Source organism: Lathamus discolor, chromosome 1 (assembly GCF_037157495.1).
Source record: "Lathamus discolor isolate bLatDis1 chromosome 1, bLatDis1.hap1, whole genome shotgun sequence".
NCBI lineage: Eukaryota > Metazoa > Chordata > Aves > Psittaciformes > Psittacidae > Lathamus > Lathamus discolor.
Window position 1 is genome coordinate 84,490,799 of NC_088884.1, and position 27,072 is coordinate 84,517,870.

At 40.9% G+C, this 27,072-nt stretch overlaps 1 protein-coding gene across 3 annotated transcripts in view; it reads left to right on the forward strand.

Moving 5' to 3' along the window:
* The first annotated feature begins 2,485 nt into the window (after nucleotides 1-2,485).
* BCAT1 (branched chain amino acid transaminase 1) overlaps nucleotides 2,486-27,072 on the forward strand; it is a 67,503-nt gene continuing 42,916 nt past the window's right edge. For all 3 annotated transcript variants that reach the window (XR_010613622.1, XR_010613623.1, XM_065683809.1), the window contains exons 1-2: nucleotides 2,486-2,708; nucleotides 20,850-20,921. Coding sequence is in view for 1 of the 3 variants with exons in the window: in XM_065683809.1 (XP_065539881.1) it covers nucleotides 2,700-2,708; nucleotides 20,850-20,921 (81 nt within the window). In the remaining 2 variants the exon portion in view is untranslated. The remainder of the gene's footprint in view (nucleotides 2,709-20,849; nucleotides 20,922-27,072) is intronic.

Here is a 27,072-nt window from a genome sequence, read left to right on the forward strand (position 1 = left end):
TCTCAATTGGTTAAAAAATAAGAGAAGAGAGAGAGGCTGTGCAGTTGAGAAAATGGTAGGGAAATGGAGGCAAATAGAGAAAGGACAAAGTTTGCTGATGAGATTAAACCTTCGGGGTAATGGTTTTAAACAATTCAACCAAACTAGAGCTACCTGCAAAAAGCTGCAGAAGGACCGTATGAAATTGAGTACACAGTTGTCAAAATAACATATAATAATGTCTGCAAGTATGAAGTGATGTACATGGGGGGAAAAAAAGAAAGCTAAAGCTATGTATAGTGATGGGTTATGAATGACCTGTTGCTTTGCAGGAGGGAAATTTTGGAATCAGATAGCTTGTAAAAACATCAGTTCAGTTTAGTACTCAGAAACAATCAAACTAGGAAACAGAACAGGAGGCATTCTTGGGAAAAGAAACAGGATAAAAAAGCAAATTAAAAGTAAATATGGCAACCTGCGTTTTGGGAGTCTTGTGTAGTTCATGTCCCTGTCCTAAATCCAAGACGATCAAGGGTATGGAACTGTTCCTATATTGGGAGTAAAAAGATTAGGACTATTCATCTGGAAAAAGGGAATGGCTGACAGAGAGTTCAACAGTCTTTAAAATCACAAATTACATAGATGGGGTGAATATTTTGACCTTCATTTGTGTTTACATTTTCACAGTATCAGAAGGGAGCATGAAGTGAAATTTTTAAGTGGCAGGTTCAAAATAAACCAGAATTATCTATTTTTCCATAGAACAAAGCTAAATTGTGGAACTCATCAGCACAAGATCTTAGGGGTGCCAAATTTTGCATGTGTTCAAGGAACAAAAATTCCATGCACTGTTAAGCCTAAAGAATTAATCTTTTGGGAAACTGCTGTGATACAAAGCCCTTGAAGCTAGAAGAGCACATCAGGTGTGCTCCTATGTGCTTATTCTGTTTTTGTAAATCTTCTGTAGGCAACATTATTGTCAACTGTCAGAGGCAGGATCCCTAATTATCTGGTATGGTTGGTCCTATGTTTGTAATCTGAATAATAATAATTATCCTAATTCATCAGGAATTGATTGGATTGCTCTCATGAGCACTGAGTAGTAGTTCACTGATGATGAATTATGCCTCCTGGTTTTTGCTCCATCTTTCTTCTCTCCTAAATAGCCACTACAACATCACTGTTCACATGGACTTTCAGTTTGGGTAGCATAATTTCTTTGGAGTCCAAATTTTTGTAATTCCATTAAACAGTGGTTTTTTACATGGCTGAAGAGTGGCAGGATCAGGTATCTGTTTATGTAACCAGTCTCTGGCACTGTATGAGAGAAATTCAAGTACATCATGCAAAGCAGAGCCTGGCACTTGTGACAGTAGCGTTGAGATGAAACAGCTTCCTACAACTACTCTCAAGCAGATCAGAAGGAGAAAATATTTACAAAAAAAAAAAAAAAAAAACAGTAGTAAAAGAAGAAAACAACTATAAACTCAATAAAGATGAAAGTAAGCACACTGTGAACATCATACAGTGATTATACTGGGAGCATCTTGTAAAAATTCATGGGTTGTACCAGTACTGTGCAGTTTCACTGGCAGTAGTGATGGTAGAAGTAGCGGAGTAGATTGGCCTCTGATGTTTATGCTTTCCTCTTCGGTTGCAGGTCACCTTCTTGCCAGGTACCTGTTCACTAAAATCAGAGATACAGCTGGCTGCAAGACAGCCACCTGAGGTCTGAATAGCTTGCAGAGGTGTAGCTATATGGGCTTCAGCATGGACTAGGCACTGGTTAGCAGGGGGAGGACCCAGAGGGCCGTTGTGAAACATCTGGCAATCCCAGCCAGCTCCAAATAGAACGGTTGTGTGGGCCCCTCCGGTGTTCATTGCCAGTGCTGAAGGACTTGGCACATGTTGTGCACGTAGTGGTGGAAGGCAGAAGGCCTGAGGAAAGCCTGCCTTGCAGCTGGAGAGCTTGCTAGCGATGGGAGGGATAAACTGTGAGGTGTTTGGTGTGTCAGACAACTTGGATACAAGAAGGAGGAAGTGACTCAGGGACTGAAAATGATGTGTTTCTTAATGCTTGCTAAGACAGAGGGGTAAGAAGAACGTGTTGTCCTCGGTATAAATTACAGCACAAGCATTTAACTGTCTCTGCCTGGTAGGCACAGCGTATGATGTGGAGCCATCTGAGGGACGAGCCACGGACCAGGACTGACCCCTCTAGACGACCTGCCACTGCGGATCGGTGCGGGTGAAGATTTAGCTCCCGCCAGCCTCGTCCCCGGCTGGGGCGCTGCCGGTGCTTCCCGAAGGACGAGGCGGGGGACGGGGGGCGGTGGCCGGTGGCCGGAGGTGTGCCTGTCCGCAGGGAGGGGCGAGGCGGGGCACCCGCAGCCCCTCGCCGCTTTCCCCGTTGGTGTCTGCCGTGTGCACCGCCCTCGCCCGCTGATGCAATCGGAGCCCGCAAGCGGCTGCAGTGGCCACGGCGGCGGCGGCAGCAGCAGCAGCAGCAGCAGCAGCAGCAGCAGCAGCAGCAGCAGCTTCGGTGGAGCCCGCAGGCGGATCGGCCGGCCCTGAGCCCGCGCAGCGTGCCGCAGCCGTCGCCGTAAGCGCAGCCGTCGCCGCACCGGCGGCTCAGCGATCACCGGGGCTTCATCAGGAGCGCTGCACGAAACGAGCGGCAGTCCGCTGAGAGCCCAGGGAGGTATCGCCCGTTTGCCAGCATGATCAAGGTAAGCGACGCGGGTTTCCTGCCAAAATCTTCTCGTCCATCCTCCGGGGGATGTAGCAGAGTGGCTTCTCCTTCGCACACAAGGAAAGCTCTAGTTTACTGTTTGTATTTACAGATTCTAATGCTCTAGTTTGCTGTTCATGCTTTGCGAAGGAGATTTCTGCGCTCGAGGGATTTATTGCTTGAGATTCAGAGGCAGGATGTGTGTGATTCTTCTACCTCTTTCCATGTTCTTTCATTGCAGGTAGCATGTGTGAAAAAGAAATAGTGAGTCGGAAGGGAGAAGGGGGGGAAGGGAAGGTGTATAATTTCCCCGGGAAGGGCGGGGGGGATATTTCTTACTGTTTATTTGTAACATGGGACTCTTAATGGTTAAAAAGAAAAAAATTGCAAAGGATATAGTCTGCTGGCAGGCATTATGGATTTTTATGCATGTGAGTTTATTGTAGGCCTAATGCTTACCATTGTACTAAAATAGACTGGGTAAAATCCAGTGACATGTATTTAGAGGTTTTGAGTAATTTGAGAAATAACTTTAAATAGTGAAAGACAAGTCTGTGGTAAATACTAACATGAGAGATGAGCATCTGTGGGAACTAGCCTTTTGTAAATGTCATGTTTATGTTCTTCTGCTTACTGAGGCTGATCTGGGGATTAAAAAGAAGTTTTCCTTGTCAAGACAGAGAGCATGGAGATAGCACAGGTGGTTTTCAATTAGATTGAAGGAACGTCACAGCAATCTTGTACCCTGTGGAACACCTGCACTAAGAATAATTCGTGGTGTTTGAAGACAGTCTGTGCTGGGCTGACTGTGAACTTCACAGCTGCAGGCTGATGCTAAAGTTAGCAGCTGAGATAAGACTGAGTTGTTTGCTCTCCTTGGGTAACTTTAACAGGTGGAATACGGGCACAACAGGTATGTGACTAGCTTCTTTCCACCATTGGTAATAAATGTTACTCTTACTCCATCCTGGGCCTTACAGACCTTGTTCTCCCCTGGGTGCATCTAGCAGTGGTGCAGGTGCTGCTGCTGATGGCAGAGCTAGAAGGGGGTAGTGCTCTGGAGGAGGCTCTCATTAGTCCTGTTTGCATTTTCCTCAGCTGAGGAGTCTCAGACCAGACATAGCAGAAAGTAGATTTGAAACTGCTCAGGGGAAATACCCAGCAGCTACCCCAGCCAGAATGCTTAGGGACAGAATTCGAGTGAACCAAGGAGTGAGACACACTGTCATGTCTTACACCATTTTTGGTGTACTGTTGTCTGCCTAGGCAGATGGGCATGGCCCTGGTCTCCAGGGTGTTACCCAGCACCTGGCAGTAACGCCCTGGCATGTCCATGCAGAAAAAGAAGTAGCAGGCAAGCCATAGACCTACCTGCCTGTTTGCTCAAAGCAGGGCTGACATCTCTTCTCCCAGGTAACAGGTGGTAGGACAAGAGGTAACTTCCTCAAGCTGTGACAGGGGAGGTTTAGATTGGATAGCAGGAAAAAATTCTTCACCGAAAGGGCAGTCAGGCATTGGACAGGCTGCCCAGGGCAGTGGTGGAATCACCATCCCTGGAAGCATTCAAAAAACGTGTAGATGATGCCCCTAGTGACATGGTTTAGTGGTGGACTTGGCAGTCGTGGAGTTATGATTGGATTTGATGATCTTAAAGGTCTTTTCCAACTGAGTTGATTTTATGATTCTCATTGGGTTCTTCTTACCTTCACAAAACCTAACTTTACTTTATACTTTTACAGTAGAGAAGACAGCATGAAGCAATAGCTACAGCAGTAAAAGTACATTCTTGTCACTTGCAAGTCGTGTAGCCTTGGGCATCTTGGTTCTGTCTGAGCCTTTTACCCTTTTTTTGCACCATTTGTTCAGACTGCAAGCTCTTCAGGGTTATGGCTGTCACTGTGTATCTGTAGAACATTCATCAAAGGTGCAGAAAATTGACACTATACTCATGCAAAACCCAATAAATTTCTAAAGGTATCAGTAAGCAACATTATTATTACAGCTCCTTATCCCTTCATTTACCCCTTAATTTCCTGCTTTTAGTCACAACCCTCCCTTTCTCCTTGAAGTATTTCCCAACCTCAACCTTCTCTTTCTTGCGTGTTTAAATGAACATTATGCATAAGAAATGAATTATGCCTCTGGTTTCTGCAGTCCTGCTTTGTTCATCTATTGCACTGATTGTTACTGACAGGCCTAGCACTCCTAGCACTGTGTGATGCACTGGATATTCTGATTTTTTTTCCCATGGAAATTGAGTATTAAAATCTGCTGCAAAGTCATAGGTAAAAAGGAAGACTGCAAGATCATTAGGTAGCTTTAACACAGTCCATAGGCTGTATCCTTGTTTCAGTTTGGTAGATGAAAATAATCCAAATGGAATTCATCAGTGATTAATGTATCCCTGGGAGAGCAATGTTAGGAAAGGAGGTAAATCAGCTCATTATTCATGTAAGCACTCAGTTACTCTGAATTTGTTCAGCCATTTTAAAACAATTTATTTTGTGTGGCTATGCAAATGAATAAAAACAGACATTACTTTCATTGCTTCCTTATGTTATGCTGTTTTCTTAAATGAATAATCTCAGCTGAATGTACAGCGAATGGCAGATTATCAGTAGGTTTGGAAGTAGGACCTTTACTGTTAGACTAAAAAAGTTAAAGGCTCACTGTTAGGGTGAAGGAGCTAAGGGGTAAGTTCTGTTTGGAAAATTTGCACATGTGAGGACTGATATCTTCATGTCACTACAGTGACATACCATGTACTTCACAGTCCTAGATCAGCTCATCAGAGACTTCCATGAGCTCAAGCTGCTCATTACTGTTTGTGGCTTTTGATAGTAAATTGTGGCTATCCAACTGCCATGATCCTGTAATGCACAGATTAAATGAACAGCCTCCAACTTGAATGTCTGAATTTCAGTGATACTTGGGCATAAATCAAAGTAGTATGTAACCCTAATTTCTTATTCATAGTCATTCACATACTTGCAGGTTTATACCTTCAGTTCTTACATAAGATGAAGTGAATGGGTTGTCCCATTTACCTTGGAAAGAATTTCATTACTTTATGACTTTCAACATTAAAGAACAGATAATACTACCTCATGAAGTAGAGCATCTGCTATAGAAGGGTAATTTAGGAACTATTACTATATGCTATTGCACATGAAAATCCAGTGTTATGCTTATGGAAAGACCTGATATTGCCCTTTTGTGTGTATATCAAATGATTCAAAAGAGTTAATGTGAACAAAATAGTTGAAACTATATTTAAAATTATCAAGAAATTTTATGCATTTGTCTTTTCTGTATTTTGGCCCATAGTTTATTACTGGTTTTACAAACTACTGTCATAATACCCTTCAACAGAGTTACTCATTTACTTTCTTCCCTTGAGGTCTGCAGTTCGCTCCAAATTTTAGTTTGGAGTATATCTGATGCATTAATGAAGTGAAACATATGACTTCTCAGTAGGTACACAGCTATTGCTAATTCAGTTTGCTTATAAGAGCATTTCACATAATACTTGATAAAAGCAGTCTTAGTAAGCACAGAAAACATTGATTTTTCCTGGTATATGAATTGGGTTTAATTCCACAAGGTTCTGATAGTACGAATTTCCCCCAGCATTCAGAGAGATCAGTGCTGCACAAATCATGTCCACTTGCTAAGTTATATTTGGACTGTTGTCTGAGGAGTCATCACTTTTGTAATAAATGCTTGAGATTGCATTATCCTTACTGAGAATGACCTTTTTTAAACTTAATGCTGGGAGGCTCAGGGAGCTGGGTTTGTTCAGTCTGGAGAAGAGAAGGCTTTTGGGGTGACATAACAGCAGCCTTCCTAAAGGAATCTGAGGAAAATAAACGAGTTGGGGCTGGGATCAGCAATCCTGTACAGTAGGAAGAGAGGAGACAACGCCATAAATTGAAGCCAGAAAGGTTCAGACTGGATATAGGAAAAATTCTCCCCACAAGGACAGTCAGGGAGATGGAATGTGTTGCCAAGAGAGGCTGTGCTGTCTCCATCTTGGGAGCTCTCAAAACCCAACTGGGTAAAGCATTGAAAAACCTGGTCTGAGCTCAGAGCTGACCCTGCTTTGAGCAGGAGTTTGGACCTCCTGAGGCTTGGACACGGGATTAGTACATGTTGTCCCAGAGCTATTGCTAGGCTTTTTACAGTATCAAGAGTTCCGTGCAAAGATGCTCTTTAAAGTTACCAGTACAGGCAGATTTCTTTGCAGAAGGTAATTTCTTTAACAGGTCAGTATAGTAGTAATATTTTGTTCTCTAGTGTCTTGAGGGGCTCTTAAGTGCTTAACAGAAGAGGTTGAACAGCAATGGTGCAAGTTTCTTCACAAGAATGCTACTTTATTTGGACATTTTGGAGTTTATTGTTTGTTGTTTTTTGATTTTTTTTTTTTGGGGGGGGGGGTTGCTGGTGGGGAAGGAGGGATTGTTGTCTTGGTTCTTTACTTACCTCATTAGGATCCATGGTCAGGTTTATCAGTATTCTGTCAGTGTGCCTACCACTGAGTCACGAGAGAGGACTGTACCTCCTTCCTACCGTCTCAGCACCTTCCCTCTAAGTACTGTGCTTTCTTTCACCATCAGCATCAGAGACTTAAGCTAGTACTACTTCTCATCATCAATATACGTCCTGGCTTTGCTGGACTTCTTTTTTTCTTTCTCTTCTTAGCATGTATTTGAAGAATAATTCTTTAAACGAGGATTGTTGTACCAGTAGACACTGGCTGTGGGAATAGGTATGTCAAAACCCCTAGTTACATTAGTTACAAAGGGAAGGTTAAGGGGATATGTCAGGGATTCAAACACTTTTTTTCTTAAGGTTGGGTCTTTTATAATATTGCTGTCTTTTTTAAAAAGAACAGGTTCTTGTTGGTTTTGAAATGAATTCACAAGCTGGTCTTTTTACTACTTTTCAATGCAGCTGGCTGCAGGTGAAGTTCAATGCACTGTTAAGAGTTCTTATAACTTTTGAAAAGGTTCTGTCTGTAATATTTGATGCTGAATTGTCTAAATTGTGCAATTTTTCCTTAGATATGTAAAAAATAAAACACTGGCAAAGCTGTATGAAGCACTGGGGGAAAAGGAGACCTTTTTGATTTTCTGGAATGTGAACTTTAAATGACTGCATCTTAAATATAATATATAAATACACCATACAGAAGTGCACATCCTACTCTTACAACAAAATTATTAATTCACAAGGTTTTATACAGCTGCATATTGTCATGCAATTAATTGAAGAATCACATAAAGTCCACCTAAAATCAGCAGTAGTAATATAATTTCTGTTGATGCATGGAATTTCTTACCCTCTAGTAAAAAATAAAGGAAATTCTTAATCAAAACAAGGGGAGGAGAACTTGATAGCAAATTTTAATACTTGCAATATCCTCAGCATATGCAGAGGTTAAGGTTTTGATCCTGGATGAGTAAAAGCGTAAGTTACTTTTTTAGTAGGACCTATAGTTTTAAAACATTCGGAAGTACCACAGTAATTTTAAAGAATAAACCATCAAGATTGATTAAGATCATTAAAGTATCAAGGCCACAGTCAGTGCTACTGTTAAGGGTCAAATCCCTCTGAATCCTGCTCTATGCTGTGGCAGTGCCTATTTACAGATTCAAAAACATACTTCCTAATTGCTAGAACCTATTGCCTGAAGTATACTGGGTGAAAGCTATAAAAAAAAAAAAGTTGTGTACTAGTATGAAAGTGTCATGTGAGCTGAGTTTATTCCTTACACAACATAGAACAGCAGCTGTAGCTTAGGGTATTATAGCATATGGTGGCTACACAGCCACAATTTTTACCACGTCTGTACAGCTGCATATATACATTCATGCACACAGAAAACAAGAATCATATCATATCCATGTTCTCATATATTTGGGGCATTTATCCATCATCAGTACATCATTTGTTTTGTGAGTAAGAACGGTGGTTAGATATGCTGTATCCTATTTATATGTGCATGGGAACTAAATTGCAAACTCTGCCTTAAACTTGAGTTTAAACTTAAACTCTCTTTAGAAAAAGAAATGCAGTTTGGGAGACTAATAAACAGTTTCCCATGCCTGGAGGTGTTTTGTTTCTGTAACCATAAAGGAAGTCCATTGGGTTGTTTGGCTGTATTTGGTTCAGTTCAGTTTTTCTTTTCTGTATCCTTCTAAACTAGTTGTGCCTTTTTCTAAATCTGATCCTGTGCTGTAACCCAGTCCATGGCCCAGGTTTCAGTTCTGTAGTGTTTGGTTTGTTTTGTTTTTTTTTTTTTTTCATATTGACGAATGTCTCTGCCATTAGAATAGCTTCGTCTTGAAATATTATCCTTTCATTACCTTTTCAGAGATGATTTTTGGCATTTACAGGTTGATTCTCATGATATCTGGAGGCAGAAGTTCAGTAACATTCCTTTCTAGTTCTCCACAGAGCTGAAAATGCTCATTAACATTTTTATTTTTTTTCCCTTTTGAATCATCTTTTATGTGGTTTTGTTGTAGCCAACAATGTTTTAATCATGTCAGTCGGGCAAAATATTTGTTTGGACATACATATGAAATTGGTGTTCTGTCCTGCCATTTCCAGGTGAACTGGATTGCAACAGTGGACAAATCGTATCCAATTCTAAACTGTTCTAAGATGTTTAGGTTTAGCTTCATAATATCAGAAGCGAGAGATGTATTCTAGTCAAGAGCATTGATATTCAAGTGGGTTGAAGCTGGGCAAAACCGTTGATTCCTGGGCATATTACAAGTAGCTAATTTGTTAATTTGGATTTATTGAGCTGATCAGGGCCGGTTGATCACTGATACAGATTTTGAGCTGTAAGAGGACAAGCCTACATTGCTTGTTATAGGCCTGTTTATTATCTTCATTACTAGTGCTATTTCTTAGTATTTCAAAGTTATCATTTTTCTAATAGAGACTATATCACTCTTGACTTATGATGGCTTTTTACCATGCTGTCATTTTAGCAAAGGGCCTCTGTTTGCTTTGTGTGCTTAATGCTGACACCTCTACAAATACCTCATCTGTGAGCATACTTTTCCAAGGCCACTTTTAATGCGCTGAGTGCTATTTTGCTCTTAAATACCCTGGGCAGAATCCAGTTTGCTCTGGGCACTGTCAGCAAATGATTGGGGTTTTCAGATGAAGGGCTTGCTCACTGGGTGTTTAGAAAAGACACATAGGGTAACTTAAATGCAACTCCAAAATTCTGAGTGTTACAATGTGTGATTTTTCCCTGTCATCGAGCTGTTACACAGTTGAATATATACCAAGTAGGTGGAGTATCTGCTTTGTCACTAGTTTAAAATGTTTTACCACTTTTGAGCAGACATTGTCAAGAAAAGAAGCTACTTGTGGGTGCTATCTCAGAGTTTTTTCACGGCCAAGGGAGTAATGTGTGACTCTGTATAGTGACACTATAGTTGTGCTCTGCTTTTCTTGGCTTGTTAGTAAACTTCCATGGGATTATTTACATTTGCCTGGTGTGGTGGATTATGCTTATTACTTTTCACTGCACCCACTGAAGCTCATAAAGACTGCAAAGCAAGAGAAGTTCCTATCATATTCTGAGATGGACATACATCATGCAAATATGTTTCCTCTCTGCAGTTTGTTAATTTGAACAAAACCACAAACATCATTGTAGGCGCTGTCTTCGAACAGGTTCCAAGGCTTTTCTCTGTGGGTTTGCTTGTTCCTAGTGCCTTTTACATCAAGGGGAAAGCTCCAACTTCTTCTCTTTGTTGAATTGTGTCCAGTTAAATCAAATTAAGGCAGTGTTTGAACATACAGCAAAGACACGTCACAAGGATGTAACCCAGGCTTTGGTAAAATCCAAGGAGAAATCTCCCATTACTTCAGACTAATTATGCCAGCCTTAAAACCCACTGGCGCTAGTATAGGCAGGTCTTCTGCAGCCATCACCTGTGTGCTGTTATGCAAGAAGCTTCCATAGGGCATACCTGTGAGCAGAGTGCACAGCCAAAACCACATCAATCATTTACACTTGCTCTTCCTTGAGAAGACCTGCAATGGATATGATGAGCATGTCTCTGTAAGGAAGAGGAACTATAAATTTACAAACTCAAGAGTCATGCACGCTCTATTCTGGCACCTGTCCACCTCCAGGCAATTCTGTGAAGCAGCTGCCAACCAGTGTTTTATGTATACCAACCAGAGGTATGCCAATGGGGCAATCTATGTCTACATTTCCTGTCTGTAGAGGAAGTGGATATTTGTACCTTCCTTCACTTAGGTGTTGTGACTGTAGAGCCAGTATTTTTAGGCCTCCAGGTATGACAATTAGAAGATTCATTTAAAGCTTATAAATAATGAAGGTCTTCATTCTTCATCTGGAGCAAACAGTAAGATAAATGCAAGCATCATGCAGATCAGCTCTCCATTAGAATTCAGGAGAAAGTACAGTCTTTGCTACACATCTAGATGGCTCACATCACCTATTTAGAGAGAGCTACTAGATCACTCAATCCACTTTAAGACATGAAAATTTGTGTCTGGGTCCTTCTGCAGCACTGTGGCCAAATGTCAAGGCAGAATGCATATTTAGGTGCATACAGTTCTGCCGGTGAGCAAAAAACCGGGACTATGCTCAACATGGTAGAGAAGCATGTTTATAAGAAGTATTCCTCTAACTAGCCAGGCAGAGTGTACCTGAAGAACTGAACCCCTTGAGATCCCCAGGTTAGATAGCAGCTGCCATGCTTTATCAGCTTCATCTATTGGACACTAAACAGCTAAACAAACCTTTCGGGAAGCAGGGAACAGGCAGTAACTGCAGTAACAGCCTAGCACAAAACAGAAAGTCATACTTCTTATGCTTTTGCACCAGTGGCAATTGATACCCAGTGGGGAATTAAATAAGCCATGCAAAGTTATCAAGGGTAGATGTGATATCAAGCCAGCATATGTCTGCCTTTTACAGACCAGCAACCACAGTTGCATAATGTCTCATTGTACTCAGTGTTATTTGAGAGCCAGTTGTGTAAGTTACTGATTTATTATTTCTAGTGGGACTGTATACAGGACTTGTGGTGAAAAAAGTAACTCCTTTATCCTCCAAAAGCTGCTTTTTTTTTTTTCCTTCCACCACAGCTTTTGTTTTCAGTGTGTGATTCATCATTGCTCAGCATCTTATGTAAACCTTTATTCCAGTGCAAAATGGACTTAAATGGGACACGGTCTGAGCACTCTGAGAATAGCTACAAATGACCCCTTATACAGGCCAGTGATTCAGACCTAACCCCGTGTTTCTTCTGGTTCCACTGTAGTTATGAGGAAGATTGTAAACAGGAGTATGTCTCTAAATAAAGGTTCTTGTCTGCTAGCTCTTTTCTTTAAGCATGTCAGTTCTCATTTTGGAATCCATCACTGTCTCTGCTGTAGTTTTTTTTTTTTTTTTTTTTTTTTTTCCTTTTAATTTCTCCTAGGAGTTTACAATGACTTATTTGCAAACTGCAGAAGCTTTGGTCTCCTGCACTGAACTGTATGCTTCACTTTCTAAGCCCTCAGCAACTTTTTGGACAATGATTTTTTGTTTCTGCTGTGTACTCATTCATGTTATTTACATTATTGTTTGGTAACTGCATCAAGACAGTTGCCTTGATCATCAGCTGCAGGATCTGTGTGTAGTTTCCACCATCAGGGAATTTCACATATAAATTGTAAGTCATATTTTATGCATCTTTAAATCAGATCTGTACTTTATCTGTACAGTTGTCTCAGAATGGAAAAAACTATATAGCCAGGATAACTGAATCCCTGAGCAAATTAGCAAAAATCTTTTATAGTGCCTAGGCTCATCTTTGCTGCTATAACAGTGCAGTTAACCAAAGTTACGGGATACATGTGTAACTTTACTATGAAATCTTAAAATACTAATTTAATACCCAGCGTTATAGAATACATGAGAAAAGAAAAATGTTAGAGAAAATGTAACGAACACAAGCTTCCTTGTGGTTAACAGCAAAGCCCTTTTACAGTGTAGGGGAAAGTATGTGTTAGCATTTATTTCCTTTCTGTTTGATGTGAAAGATCTCATATCAAGAACTAGGCCTAAACAATAAAACCAGGCAACTTTCAGGATTTTCATTTATCTTGTTTGAGCAATAACTATATCCCATAACCATGGGACATTATCTAGTTAGAAAACAGGCAGATGAATTTATAGGTCAACTAGATCCAGCTGGTTGTTTTAACATGTTTTTCTTTCTGCAATTCTAGCAAACAATGCACTTGTTAAAAACCTAATTAATGCTAGAGCAGACAAACAAACCAACAAAAGAGGTACTTAGAGGCACTGTTCATAGGAGTGAGAGATGGAAGAGCTCCATTAGGTCATCTGCCTGCTCTCCAAATAGTTCAAGGCTGTTTTCCTCTATCAGAAGGGAAGAGTCAGTAACAAAGATAAAGGAAATGGCATGGGGGAGTGACAGAGGGTCATAGGAAGGAAAAGAAACAAGAACAGAGTGAGCAGTGGGCTTAGAAATCAAGGTTAAAGCACATTTCATTTGGAGGTCATTTGCGAAGAGGATTTCTTTTTTACAGTACTTGCCTATTTCTGTAAAGAAAATAGGAAGGAGGATTTTATGGCTGTGCCCTAAATGTGTTAAGACAGATTCGACTACTGAATAAAGGGACACCACACAGAGGTATGCAGCTGCTTTATGTCCCTTTATCCTGATGAAGCTAGTGGCAGATTTTCAACACCCTTCAGTTGGAAAGGATCACACTTTAGACTCCATGTTGTATAAGTGTAATTCACAGCTCATCTTGTAAATTCTCTGGAATATCTGAGAAAATAATTTTATCCTGAAGCTTGAATAGATCCCATGTCAGGTTCTTCTTCAAGTTAGTTAAAATAAATTTTCTGTTAAAAATAATCTATTTTCTGTTGCTGCTGAACTCTTTCATTTAGCCTCTTGATAATAAAGTTTGTCAAGCACATGTTCTTTTTCGATTTCAGAAGTAGTTATCCTTCACCTTGCCTAGCCTTGCTACCTTGCAGGTGAACTGATACAAGCTTTCTTGTACAACATATTAGGCATTACTGAACTCATTCAAATACTAATTTAAGCACTGAGTCCAAAATATTGCATTGTTTCCTAGAGAGGTTTCTCATGTGAGTGCTGGCTGCAGTGACTTGACTTTGGCAACATTGTTCTGCAGTGACTTGACTTTGGCAACATTGTCCTGCATTTATTTGATCTTGTCAAACCAATTTGGTCCGTTTCAGACTTGTGATATAGCTATAAATGTTACTAAATATGAATCTTGGACTAGCTTAATAATTCCATTACTTTTTGTTCTGTGTTTTAAGTTTTTTCTAACCAGTAAATTGTGCTCATATAATCTGAATCGTCTTTCATGTAAACATGATAAAAACAGTGATGCTTGCTTTAAAAGGAGCATATTTCAGTTTTATCAGAACTACTTAAATTGCTTTGAATTAAACCAAATGAACTATTCAGGCCAGAAGATTAATGTCTTGCATAATCTTTTGGAATAGTTTAATGATAATCTATTCAAATGTAACCTTACTTTGTGCAGTGCAGGTATCTTAGATTAATAAACTCTTGCTTATTCTAAGCCGTGAAGCTTTTACTCCGATGCAAAATTATCATTAAATAATGTGGAAGCTTTCTTTTTCTGCTATGCTGGTTGCTTTATTGCTTTTCTTTGTTGTGTATTGTTATTACACTGCCTCACTGTTTAACCAACGTTAGTGCCAGCTCAAGGTTGAACAAGCAGCCACAGAAATGTGATAACACCCAGCTGACAAGGCATTAGGTCATATATATGTTAGGGAAGTGCAGAAATCAACACAAATGAGAACTCTTCATGAGAATTCTTGGTGAACTAAGTAAAAAGCAAAGCATTGAAACAGCACATGCCAAATTGTCCCTTTTTTTTTTTTTTAAATCTTGAGTTTTAGTCCACCCCCACCCCCCAGTTGCACAAGTTCTTTGAACCCATTATTGAAGACTGTCAAGCCAATACATGGAGGGTGCTCCAACCTAGCAAAAATACCTCAAAGATCTCTGGCTTGATAAGTGGCTAGAAATAAATTTTAAGAGTCAGGCAAACTCATGTAGGTTAGGGAGTTTAGGGAGGAGATGAACCCATTTTTGTGGCAGACAGTCCTTTTAGCTGAAGGATGAGTGATCTGCAAATAGAGGTAGATTGTCTGTTTTGAAGAAGCTGTGAGATGCAGGAGGATACCCTAAACGATCTACAAGGTCTCACACCTGTAGCAGAATAGCAGTCAGAGGTGGTGTGGCAAAGACAGCAAAGAAAACCAAGAGTCATTGATTGGAGCATCTTGATGCTAAAAGATGTTGAAAATACATGTCTAATGCAGTTTGAAGACCAGACACATGAGCTGAATGTTCAGATTTGGGAAAGCTCTAGTGGAAGTGCAGGTGACAACTGTATAAAAGTGCTAGTAAGTGTTACACACACAGTGGTCCATCACATGCTGGGAGACTAACCCCCTAAGGCTACATCCTCTTTGTATAAGTTAGATTGGAAGTAAGTACTAATGTGAGGGAGCATTGTTACCCAACTGTGATTACTTTTGTAAAGCTAAAGGATATGCAGTGGTTATTGTAGCACTGACATCTTTTATAGAAGTAAATGCAGCATTACTTATAACCAGGTCTTCATATTAGTAGTGTTCGTTAGTGATACAATGACACATTAACGAAGTTTTTAAACAAACTTTAGTGTAATACTCTATACTCTTTTCTCATACAGGCCTTACAGTAATGATAAATTCAGTGTGTAATTTCAATATTTTTGAAGGAAAAAATGTGAAATACTGTCCTCTTGCCAGTTCAGATAAAGTAGTTACATATAGGAGAGGATCTGGTTCAAGACCATCTTAAAAATCTGAATGTGCACAAGTCCATGGGACCTGATGAAATCCATCCGCAGGTCCTGAAGGAGCTGGCGAATGAAGTTGCTAAGCCACTGGCCATCATATTTGAAAAATCATGGCAGTCAGGTGAAGTTCCTGATGACTTGAAAAAGGGAAATATAACCCTCATTTTCAAGAAGGGGAAAATGGAGGACCCGGGGAATTACAGACCAGTCAGTCTCACCTCTGTGCCTGGCAAAATCTTGGAGCAGATTCTCCTGGAAGGCATGCTAAGGCACATGAAAAACAACAAGGTGCTTGGTGACAGCCAGCGTGGCTTCACTAAGGGGAAATCCTGCCTGACCAGTTTGGTGGCCTTCTGTGATGGGGCTACAGAACTGATGGACAGGGGTAGAACAGTAGATGTCGCCTACCTGGCCTTGTGCAAAGCGCTCAACACTGTCCCACACGACATCCTTGTCTCTAAATTGGAGAGATATCAATTTGATGGATGGACCACTTGGTGGATAAAGAACTGGCTGGATGGCCGCACGCAAAAGGTTGTGGTCAGTGGCTCAATATCTTGCTGGAGACCAGTAATGAGTGGTGTCCCTCAGGGATCGGTGTTGGGACTGGTCTTGTTCAACATCTTTGTTGGTGACGTGGACTGTGGGATTGAGTGCACCCTCAGCAAGTTTGCCAAAGACACCAAGCTTTGTTTCGGTTGATACACTGGAGGGAAGATGCCATCCAGAGGGACCTCAACACACTTGTGAGGTGGGCTGATACCAACCTTACGAAGTTCAGCCATGAAAAGTGCAAGGTCCTGCACCTGGGTCGGAGCAATCCCAGGCACAGCTACAGGTTGGGCAGAGAAGAGGTTCAGAGCAGCCCTGTGGAGAAGGACTTGGGGGTGTTGGTCGATGGGAAGTTTAACATGAGCCAGCAGTGCGCACTAGCAGCCCAGAAAGCCACCCGTATCGTGGGCTGCATCCAAAGAAGCATGACTAGCAGGTCATGCCCCTCTACTCTGCTCTTGTGAGGCCTCACTTGGAGTACTGTGTACAGTTCTGGTGTCCTCAACATAAAAAGGACATGGAACTGTTGGAACAAGTCCAGAGGAGGGCCATGAGGATGATCAGGGGGCTGGAGCACCTCCGGTATGAAGATAGGCTGAGAAAGCTGGGGCTGTTCAGCCTGGAGAAGAGAAGGCTGCTTGGAGACCTGATAGCAGACTTCCAGTATCTGAAGAGGGCCTACAAGGATGCTGGGGAGGGACTCTTCACTAGGGACTGTAGTGATAGGACAAGGGGTAATGGGTTCAAACTTAAACAGGGGAAGTTTAGATTGGATATAAGGAAGAAATTCTTTACTGTAAGGGTGGTGAGGGTCTGGAATGGGTTGCCCAGGGAAGTTGTGAATGCTCCATCCCTGGCGGTGTTCAAGGCCAGGCTGGACAGAGCCTTGGGTGACATGGTTTACTGGGAGGTGTCACTGCCCATGGCAGGGGGGGTTGAAACTAGACGACCTTAAGATCCTTTCCAACCCTAACTGTTCTAACCTGAAAATGTTGTTAGCTCTATAACACAGCACAGGAAATACTGCCGTGCTTTGTGTAATTGCATAGCAAATGGATACAGACTTGAGCGATTTTGAGGAGACATTGACCCAATGGCTCAAATGTATCTTTAGGATAACATTGGTGTTTTAATGGATGCAGTCTTAAGTCTACCATGCTATTAAACACAAAGGGCAAATTTATGCTTGGCATACCTCCCTTGGCAGTGTTGGCACTAAACCAGAGAGTAATTTTCCCTATTGCATTTAACAACATACTTCAGATTTAAAAGCTATGGAGCCATTAAAATATGACTCCATCAATTAAAAAGTAATTGTGGTATGTCTTTCATAGTGCTGAGAGATTAACTCAATTTCATCTCAGTGTTGTTAACAAAGGCAGTTAGCTACTTGCTTTAAATACGTGTTAAATCTGCAAAACATAATGACTTCATGAAGGACAGGATTGGCCCTATGGCATATGCCCAAGAAATTGGCTGTTGTCTTCACTGAGCTGAGTGGAAACTTTGAAATGAAGAGCAATGCAATGGAGTCCCTAGGGCCTGTTTCTGTAGGTGGTCCACATTTAAAATTCACATACAAGCTGTGCATCCTTTTTTAAAGATCATGAAAGAGAATATTAAAATATATACAGCTTTGGTCCTCTCTGTGTTGATGCCAACACTTGCTTTAGGGCGACTTCATAAAGCAGAGATAGGAAATAAGTGAAGCATAATGCTTGAGTGTTTGTCGGTATTTGCTGTCACCAGTAATTATGACTAGAAAATCCAACTTTGCATATAGATATTAGACAAAAGCCAGCAGTGGAGCTGGAGATGCTTGAGAAATTCTTGCTCCACAGCTGGCAGTTACCATCCTACTAGCTGGTAACCAGCATGCTCTTCATCCTAATTCACTGCACTTTGAAGAGAGATTAGTTGGTTTAATTCATCTGCAGAATATTAAATGTAATTAAATGTAGTTTTTCTTGATTTCAGTAAGGCATTTGATACTGTCTCCCACAGCATCCTCATAGATAAGCTAAAGAAGTGTGGGCTTGACGATCAAGTAGTGAGGTGGATCGAGAACTGGTTGAAAGGAAGAAGGCAGAGAGTTGTGGTCAATGGCGCAGAATCTAGCTGGAGGTCTGTGACTAGTGGAGTCCCTCAGGGGTCGGTGCTGGGACCGGTGCTATTTAATATTTTCATCAATGACCTGGATGAGGGAACTGAGTGCACCATCAGCAAGTTTGCTGATGACACAAAACTGGGAGGAGTGGCTGACACACCAGAGGACTGTGCTGCCATTCAGCGAGACCTGGACAGGCTGGAGAGTTGGGCGGGGAGAAACTTGATGAAATTTAACAAGGGCAAGTATAGAGTCTTGCATCTGGGGAAGAACAACCCCATGTACCAGTACAGGTTGGGGGTTGACCTGCTGGAAAGTAGTGAAGGGGAAAGGGACCTGGGGGTCCTGGTGGATAGGAGGATGACCATGAGCCAGCAATGTGCTCTTGTGGCCAAGAAGGCAAATGGCATCTTAGGGTGCATTAGAAAGGGAGTGGTTAGTAGGTCAAGAGAGGTTCTCCTCCCCCTCTACTCAGCCTTGGCGAGGCCGCATCTGGAATATTGCGTCCAGTTCTGGGCCCCTCTGTTCAAGAAGGACAGGGAATTGCTTGAAGGAGTCCAGCGCAGAGCCACAAAGATGATTAAGGGAGTGGAACATCTCCCTTATGAGGAGAGGCTGAGGGAGCTGGGTCTCTTTAGCTTGGAGAAGAGGAGACTGAGGGGTGACCTCATCAATGTTTACAAATATGTAAAGGGTAGGTGTCAGGATGATGGAGCTAGGCTTTTTTCAGTGATATCCAGTGATAGGACAAGGGGCAATGGGTGTAAACTGGAGCATAGGAAGTTCCACGTTAACATCAGGAAGAACTTCTTTACTGTAAGAGTGACAGAGCACTGGAACAGGTTGCCCAGGGGGGTTGTGGAGTCTCCTACACTGGAGATATTCAAGGCCCGCCTGGACAAGTTCCTGTGTGATGTACTGTAGGTTACCCTGCTCTTGCAGGGGGGTTGGACTAGATGATCTTTTGAGGTCCCTTCCAACCCTTGGGATTCTGTGATTCTGTAAATATAAAAACTGGTGGTGTCATGAAGGCCTTCCAGGATTTTACCACTGCATTTTGGAAGTATTTCAAGAGTTACAGGGAAATCAAAGACCTATTATACAGGACTTAGTCCCCTTTTAGTTGATAGGAAGGGGCCTGTAGCTGTGATTACATCTTGCTGTAGAGCACTATGAAAAGAGAGGAACAAAAGGGTTAAAGCTGATGGTGAGAAAAGGCAGGAGGGATGTTATGGCCTCCCTGGGGCGTTAGGGGGGAGGGGAGAGGAAGTGAAATCTGCTGTGTCTGGGAGTTAGCTATTTCTTTTGTTGGTAGCAAGCCTGCTATCCTTTACAGACCCACTGAAGACCTGCTTTATTTATTTTACTTTTTTTCCCCCTTACCTGGCTACGATATCCCCAAGAGCTGCAAAAAGGGAAAAAATAATCATGTTATTTGCCTTGTGTGTGTCATGCTTCACAGCCTGTGAGCCTGTGTCCCCAGTCCTGGTTCCACAGTTTGGTGGCTGCTGCAGGACTGTGATGTCTCTCTGGCACTGCAATTTACCCTACTCACAGCTCTCTTTGTAGGGTGAGAGCTGCTCCCTGGTTAAGAGCTTGGAGTGGGGATCTCACAGGCTAACATGAAAGATTTCCTGTGCACCTCTTTCCTTCAGGGAATTATATCTTTAACTTCGGGCTTTCACACCTGGGCTGGGACTATCCCACCCAAAATGCAGCAAGGTTCAGGGGTGGCGGGGTGAGAGGGAGCCACCAAGTGGTAAACAGCCGGTGCAGGCTCCTGCTAGGCCTTTTCCCCTTGTAGGGTTAAAAGCCTGACAGCATTGGTAACCCATCTAGTGCGGGAGGGTCCTCAAAGATGCTAGCCTAATGCTGTGGGAACTGGGGATCTTGCTTTTAAGTAGATGGCTTGCTCCTGTCTGTGTTATCCCGCTGTTGCTGAACAGAAGGATGCCTAGAACAGCACTCCTTCCCTTTTAGTTCCTTTCAGGCATGATCAGTGGCAGAAACCTTAGATTCAACATACTGGATAATTAAAAATATTCTGATAATGTATTTATATAGGTAGGCATTCCTTATCTCTGTCTTCATGTAATGAAGGATGTAACAGAACCAGTTTTTTCCTTTTTTTTTTTTTTCCATTCTGCCTCGTCAGGCTCCTCTGACAAAAGGTAAAAGCAAATCTATTAAATGGATGATGTAGTAGAGAAAATGACATCTGATGGAACTGTGTAAAACCAGTTTATTTATTCAGCTTTGAATGAAAGACTTGTGATGCTGTGCATACTGTTCTGCACTTCAGAGCAATGATCTAGTCTGAGATGTTGTCTCCCCTATGAACAAAATAATGCAACTGAAGTAAAACGTGAAAAGTTGTGCTAAGAAGCTCCCAAAAAGTTCTTGGTAATATATATATATACTGATTGCAAAGGCTGAGTGATCACCTAATGCAGTCTGTGCCTAAGTAGAATTAACTGAATGGGTATCAACTTTTCTGCAGTGTGCATTGAATTTGATTTCCACTGGTTTTGTTTCTCCCAGGGCTGTCAGCATGAGTGCATGGCTGGAGGATGTTCAGGAGAAACAGGAAAGCATATGGCTGACTCTTTCAAGGTATGTTGTTTGTTAAAAGATGAGTGTCTGAAGCATTTCAGTAGATGGTGTCAGTCAGTACACATAACATGGTAGTGGTTGTTGTGCAGGCATTCATAGCTACTGACATGTTTGAATGTCATAATTCTGTAAATAACTCTGTAAATAGCTGAAAATATTTTCGATGTAGAAATTAAGAGTGTTACAAAAAGAGCTTTGTTATAGTTTCAGGCAGTGGTTAAATGTTAGTAGTCATTAAACGAAAAATAAAATGGTATAGGTTATCTTACTTTTAACTATTACCTGCTTCAAAAGTGATAGAAATTAAGATTGATTCCTCCATTAACTGTTTGTCCCAAACAAAGTCTATGTAGCACTATTATTTCTTAAACTTTGGCATTAGGAATGGTGCCCAAAAGTATGTTTTTCCATCTGGTCTCAAAAGTTGCAGAGCTAAGGATCTCAGAAGGACTCCAACGCACACCCTGGCACATTATCAGCACTCAACAAGCAAACAGGGCTATGATAATAAGCAATGCTGAGCAGCTGCCAGGAACTCACATGAAACTGAACCCATCATTTTTTTATTTTTATCTTATGCTTAGAACTGAGCTCAGGATGTAACTTTTTCTCTGCCTCCTTCCTGAATGCAGTGCTAGTAATTGTGAGCTCCACTTGAAGCCTGTATGGACACAGATGTCAATGTTTAATTTTCTGTTGTAAATGTAAAGCCCATCACTATGTGCTCCTTTAATTAAGTCCTCATTCCCTTTTTTTTGCCTGCCTCTCTTTTATATTTCTTTTACTTTTATTCTTTACGTCACACATCTGCCTACTCCTTTCTCTTCCCCCTCTCTTTCCTTGCTTTACAGTCTTGAAAAGCCTCATCTATATTTTGCAATGTTTAAAAATAGTACCCAGAAAAAGGTGACTTCACTTGTGCTTTTTCAGCAGGTACCTTCCTGTTATTGCTGACTATTGTCAGCAGTACATGAAATGAAATTATAAAGATATGCTTTGTAACTGTCACGTTCTTCCTGATGTTTTTGGGCAGTGTCACTGCTGTTCAGTCCTCTGAATTATGCTTAAGTAGTTATTTCCATTTTATTTGACAGCCTTTAACCAGATATGGAAAATAAATGTGCAGAAAATGTGTTGGACTCCTTGATAAGATTTATTTTGATGCTGGTCTTACTGAAAACAGCAAAGAATCCTTGAGTCTGTGGCTAAATAATTTCGCCATGTAGCAACATGTCACTTAATTCCTTTTCCCCCATTCTCAGCCCTTCCCAGTTCTTCTCTTCCTCATTTTTTTGTGTTGTGTGTCTCTGGCAATTCTGCCCAAGAAGGAAGATTTAGGATGACTGTTTAGCTAGAACTGATTTAGAAAATGTTGACAAAACCAGGCATGCAGTCAGTTTTGAAACCCTGAAAATTCACGAGTATGGAGTGTAGGGTTGTTTTGTGAACTCACCTTTAATAAATAGACAAGATAGATCTCAGTAGATTCATTCAGTAGAGTATGCTAGTGTATTAGATCAAAAATTGCTTTACAGAGAGATCACTGTTGTGTAACCACAAGGTACTGTTTCCTTCCACTCCTTGAGGTAGTCCAGAAGGAAGATAGATACAGTGTCAACAAGCTCTAACAGTGTTTGGTTTGTAGGCGAACTCGGCATAAACTGAAGGAGACTGAAGGCAGATTTAATTACACCAGCAGTCAAGCAGGTTCTTCAAATACTAGGTGGCACAAAGTTGGATTTAGTCCAGTTTCCTTTCCATTGATACTTGTATGTCAGCCAGAATGGCAAATCATTGTAGTGGAGAGGCCATGTGAGGGGTAAAACACATTAACAGGTGGGACAGATGGTCATAAAGGGAATAATACTAGGAAAAAAACAGCTGGCTCAGGCTGAAATCTGATTTGTAAGTCTATTGCTGCCTTATGGCTCTGTTTCTGAAGATTAGCTGCAGTCACTCACCAGGAAAGGGTTCTTTTCTTTTCTTTTTTTTTTTTTTTTTTTTTTTAGAAAATATTGTGCTGTTTGTGTGTATGAAAGTTTATGATTAGGATACAGGTACTGATTGAATGATATGAATTATTGGCAGTCTCTGTAACTACATTGTCAAATTAAAATCGTTCTGAATGAAGGAAAAAATAACACCAGACAATGGTGAATAAAATGGCCTGGATTCATTCTAGGGAACTTCACAAACATTTCTGTGGAAGGCAGTTACAGTTACAATTTAAGAAACTGTAGCTAATAATATTTCAAAGCATCAAGCTTACCCATGGGGCTGACTGTGCTGAAGAAAACTGTGATTTTGTGCCAGTAACCCAAGTAATCCAAGACTGTGGGAATGTAGAAAAAAGGGTATGGTTTTAGTTTATGCTTACATAAAACATATTGTTTACAGGGGATGGTGTCCAACATTTGAATGCCAGACTAGCTCTCTGAAGACATTTCTTGTTGGAATGCAGTGGTGTGCTTTTTAGGTGGGGTGTGCTCCTTTGAATTTTACTGCAATTTCTGCCTGAGTTGGAAAGGTAGACTCAAAGTCCCTATATGCTGGGAGGGAAGGAATGAATGCTACTTTGAGCTTTCTCTGCTGGCTGCTCACTGTCTTCAGTTCTCATGGGCTTTTCTTAAGTCAGTAGCTAAGAAGTGGCATGCTTGTTTTAACTGCTACTGAGCTACCTTAACTGGACTCCTGCAGTTTAAAATCATATCCTGACAGGTCTGTGATTTACAAGATACTTAAGGTACGGCATTTAGAGTTGACATGTGACCAGTGATCTTGGAACAGATAAGAAGCATGGAAGGAAATAGCGATTATGCTAGTTTCCCGCATTGTAGAAAATGTCAGATATCCAGGATTTATCTACCCAGTTCCTTCCACTAGATTGAAATCGTTCCTCTCCCCTAACTGTTGTGTAGACACATTTATTTATTCATTTGTTTGTTTGTTTATTTATTTAAATAACTGGCTGTGGTTTGTGACCCTAACCTAAGAAGCTGCAGCAGGGGAGGTTTAGATGGATATATAGGAAATAATTTCTTCACAGAAAGGGTAGTCAGACATTGGAACAAGCTCCCCAGGAAAGTGGTGGAATCAGCGTCCCTGGAAGTGTTCAAAAAAACATGTAGTTTAGGCCCTTAGTGATATGGTTTAGTGGTGGACTTGGCAGTCCTGGGATAATGGTTGGACTTGATGATCTTAAAGGTCTTTTTCAACCTAGTTGATTGCTTGTTGTTAGCATTGGATCTCTAGGAAGGGAGCATGAAGCCAGTAATGGGAAGTGGAGTCAACCTCTGTACCACTGAATGTATTTTGGAATGTTGAAGCAAGAAATGCACGTATCTGGTTTTGCTCTTATACATGCTTCTTTGCATTCAGTAATACCATGAAATAGCACACAGTTATGTCTTAGGCACTAAATTTTTATGATTAAAATTCTTAATGTACTGACAAGATTGAATATTGTTTGGATTACGTAGTGGTCTGTTTCTATACATAACTCTAATTTGGTTTCTTTTAATGTGTATTTTAGCTCTGACATTGAATTCGTAATGCTTGGTCTTAAGCAACTAAAGGCATCTATGATTGCCTTTTCTTACCCTCATGTTATTAATCCATATCCAGAAAGATGATTTTAGTTGCATAACTTTTTGTCATGGAATACATTTTCTCTTTGAGAGACTCGGACACTTCAAGAAGGCGTTTATGTTTCTCTGTGTTTTAATGACCCGAAGCTATGCAGAATTAGTTGGATATCTTAATAGTGCAAAATTAAGTTCTTTTGGGTTTTTTGTTTGATTTTTTTTTTTTTTTAATAGCCTGTTTAGTGTACCAAAATAGTGCAAACCATATACATATACCCAGAATAAAGCAGAATAAAGTAGCTGTAGTTTACAAGTCAATCTGGATTGACTTGTTAATATGAAGACTCATGGTAGTGGAATGAAAAATGTTTAAGTGGAGCTTCTGTATCTCAGTGTCTCCTCATTCTACTCTAAATAACTGAGTGCTCCTGCATAGTCTTCTACAAGCAGACCCAGCCTGCCCAGGCTCTGAGCCAGTGGGATGTGAGCCCATGGCAGACTGGAAGCTATACAGGCGGTTTAGTGCAGTGCTGTGCTCAAACTAATAAGCCCTGTTGAGATTTTGGACTTGCTAGACTGAATACAGTGCTATGCTAATATGTTTGTATGGCTTCCAGTTCAAACTTGGCTCACATCTAGCTGTGTGAGATGCTGGACATAGTGAATATTTTGTAATGATGTATGTTTCTGTATTTGTTTCTTTCATTGCTATAACATTTTAGAGCCCAAGCACTGAACTATCTCAGACTCTAAATTAGAAGGTAAAGATTACTTTCAACACTGTAGGTATAACCTAGCAATAAACAACCATTTTTCCCACTGAATCAAAAACTGCTGTGTATTTTACCTCTTATTTACCTTATTTTCAGTGCAGGCATTTGTGGTTCAATTTGAGAGATTACAAGTGGAAGTTTTACAGACGTTGATCTTGTCCTTGGAGGTCTGTTCACACAAATGTAATTGTTCCTTGTCGCAGGACCTTTAGTTGTGTATTTTAAAACGTGCAGCCTTTGCATGAAATAACTGTGAACTTGGTTGGCTCTGTGCAAAACATACCATGCTGATTCTAGCACTCTGCCTCATTTCATGTTCTTGACAAAGAATGCAATTGCATTAAAGATAAAGAGCAGTAGCTCCCCTAAATGTTTCTATATTGGAAAGCTGCTTTTATATAAACTGTCTTGAAGCAATGAAAGATGACCAGTTGGATATCTATATATATGTGTATGTGTGTGTGTGTGTGTGTGTGTGTATAACATTATATAATAAAGCATTTCCAAGTATTTTGTGTCTTAGAACCATAGGCAATCTAGTCTATCCTTCTACTGAAAGTGTGACTAATCAGCACCAGACCAGGTCATCTGTGGCTCTGTTTGTTGAATGTAGTGCTGTGCTATTTTCTTTAAGAAAATGGTTTTGTTCTGGTGTCCAGTCTGAACCTCCTAAGCTAAAACTGTGTCAGTTACCATTTGGTAGGTCCTCGCATATCATTTCCATAGAAGTACATAGCTGTAACCACTGTAAGATCAGGATGTCAAGGCCAATTCTCTGTTGTCATAACAGTATATAGCATTTGCAAGCAGAGCACTGCTTTAGAAAAGGTCAGTCTGATTTTCATCGTGATTTCAGCTGCATTTATTTGTGTTAGCTATTCGTCAGTGACAATAAAATGATTTGCTTTTTACATGTGTTGAATAAAAAAAATATTTTGAGTAGCAATATTGTTAAATCACTTGATTATGCCTCCTACAGGGCATGTATATGTTGCAGAATTATTACAGGTCAAATCCATTCTCTCATCTTCACCTGCCAAGAGGGAAATACACAGAGAATATTGGGTGCTGGGTGATTTAGGAGGTATTCTGCATCCACACAGGCATTGCACAAACTCTCTTGAATATTACTGATAATAGCGGGGCAAGACTGACTTACGCATCTGCTGCTTTCATTACAGTTATTAGGCCAGAATGGGTCTAGGTCACAGTAGAGATCAACACACAGTGCATTTGCAGCTGGGGATCCTGTTTTGATGAAAGAGAGAAGAAATGAAGCCCAATATGTGTAAATGAATGTTTCAGTGATTGTTGGTTGCTGGGAGAAAGTTGCTTTTCTGAAGGAGAACATGTGAGTTGCATGCACAGGTGGAGAGCACATTAACGCAGCTTAGTATTGTGGATGTCTCTACTTGGCACATAAATGTTTCTAAATCAAGCTTGTTCTCATAGAGTAGCAGCAGTAGTGTCATTGCTTCAGGACTGTAGTAGGCAAAAAATGCTACTGAGCAATAATAAATTTTTAGTGCTGTGAAAATAATTCACCATGATCCTCTTGTGACATGCTAAGGGATGATCTCCCAGCAGTCTGCATGCCATCAGGAACCTACCTATAATGTAGCATTTGAGATATGTGGCAGGTCTCATCAGTTTTAGCTTGGTGGCAAGTAGTTCTGTGTTTCTCTTCAGGTGGATGATGTCCTTCATATAGCTGCAGGCTTTTAGCAAATAGGTTTTCTAAGCTGTAGTAGGGGAACTGATTGTCCCATTATCCGAAGCTGTAGGATTTGCAAA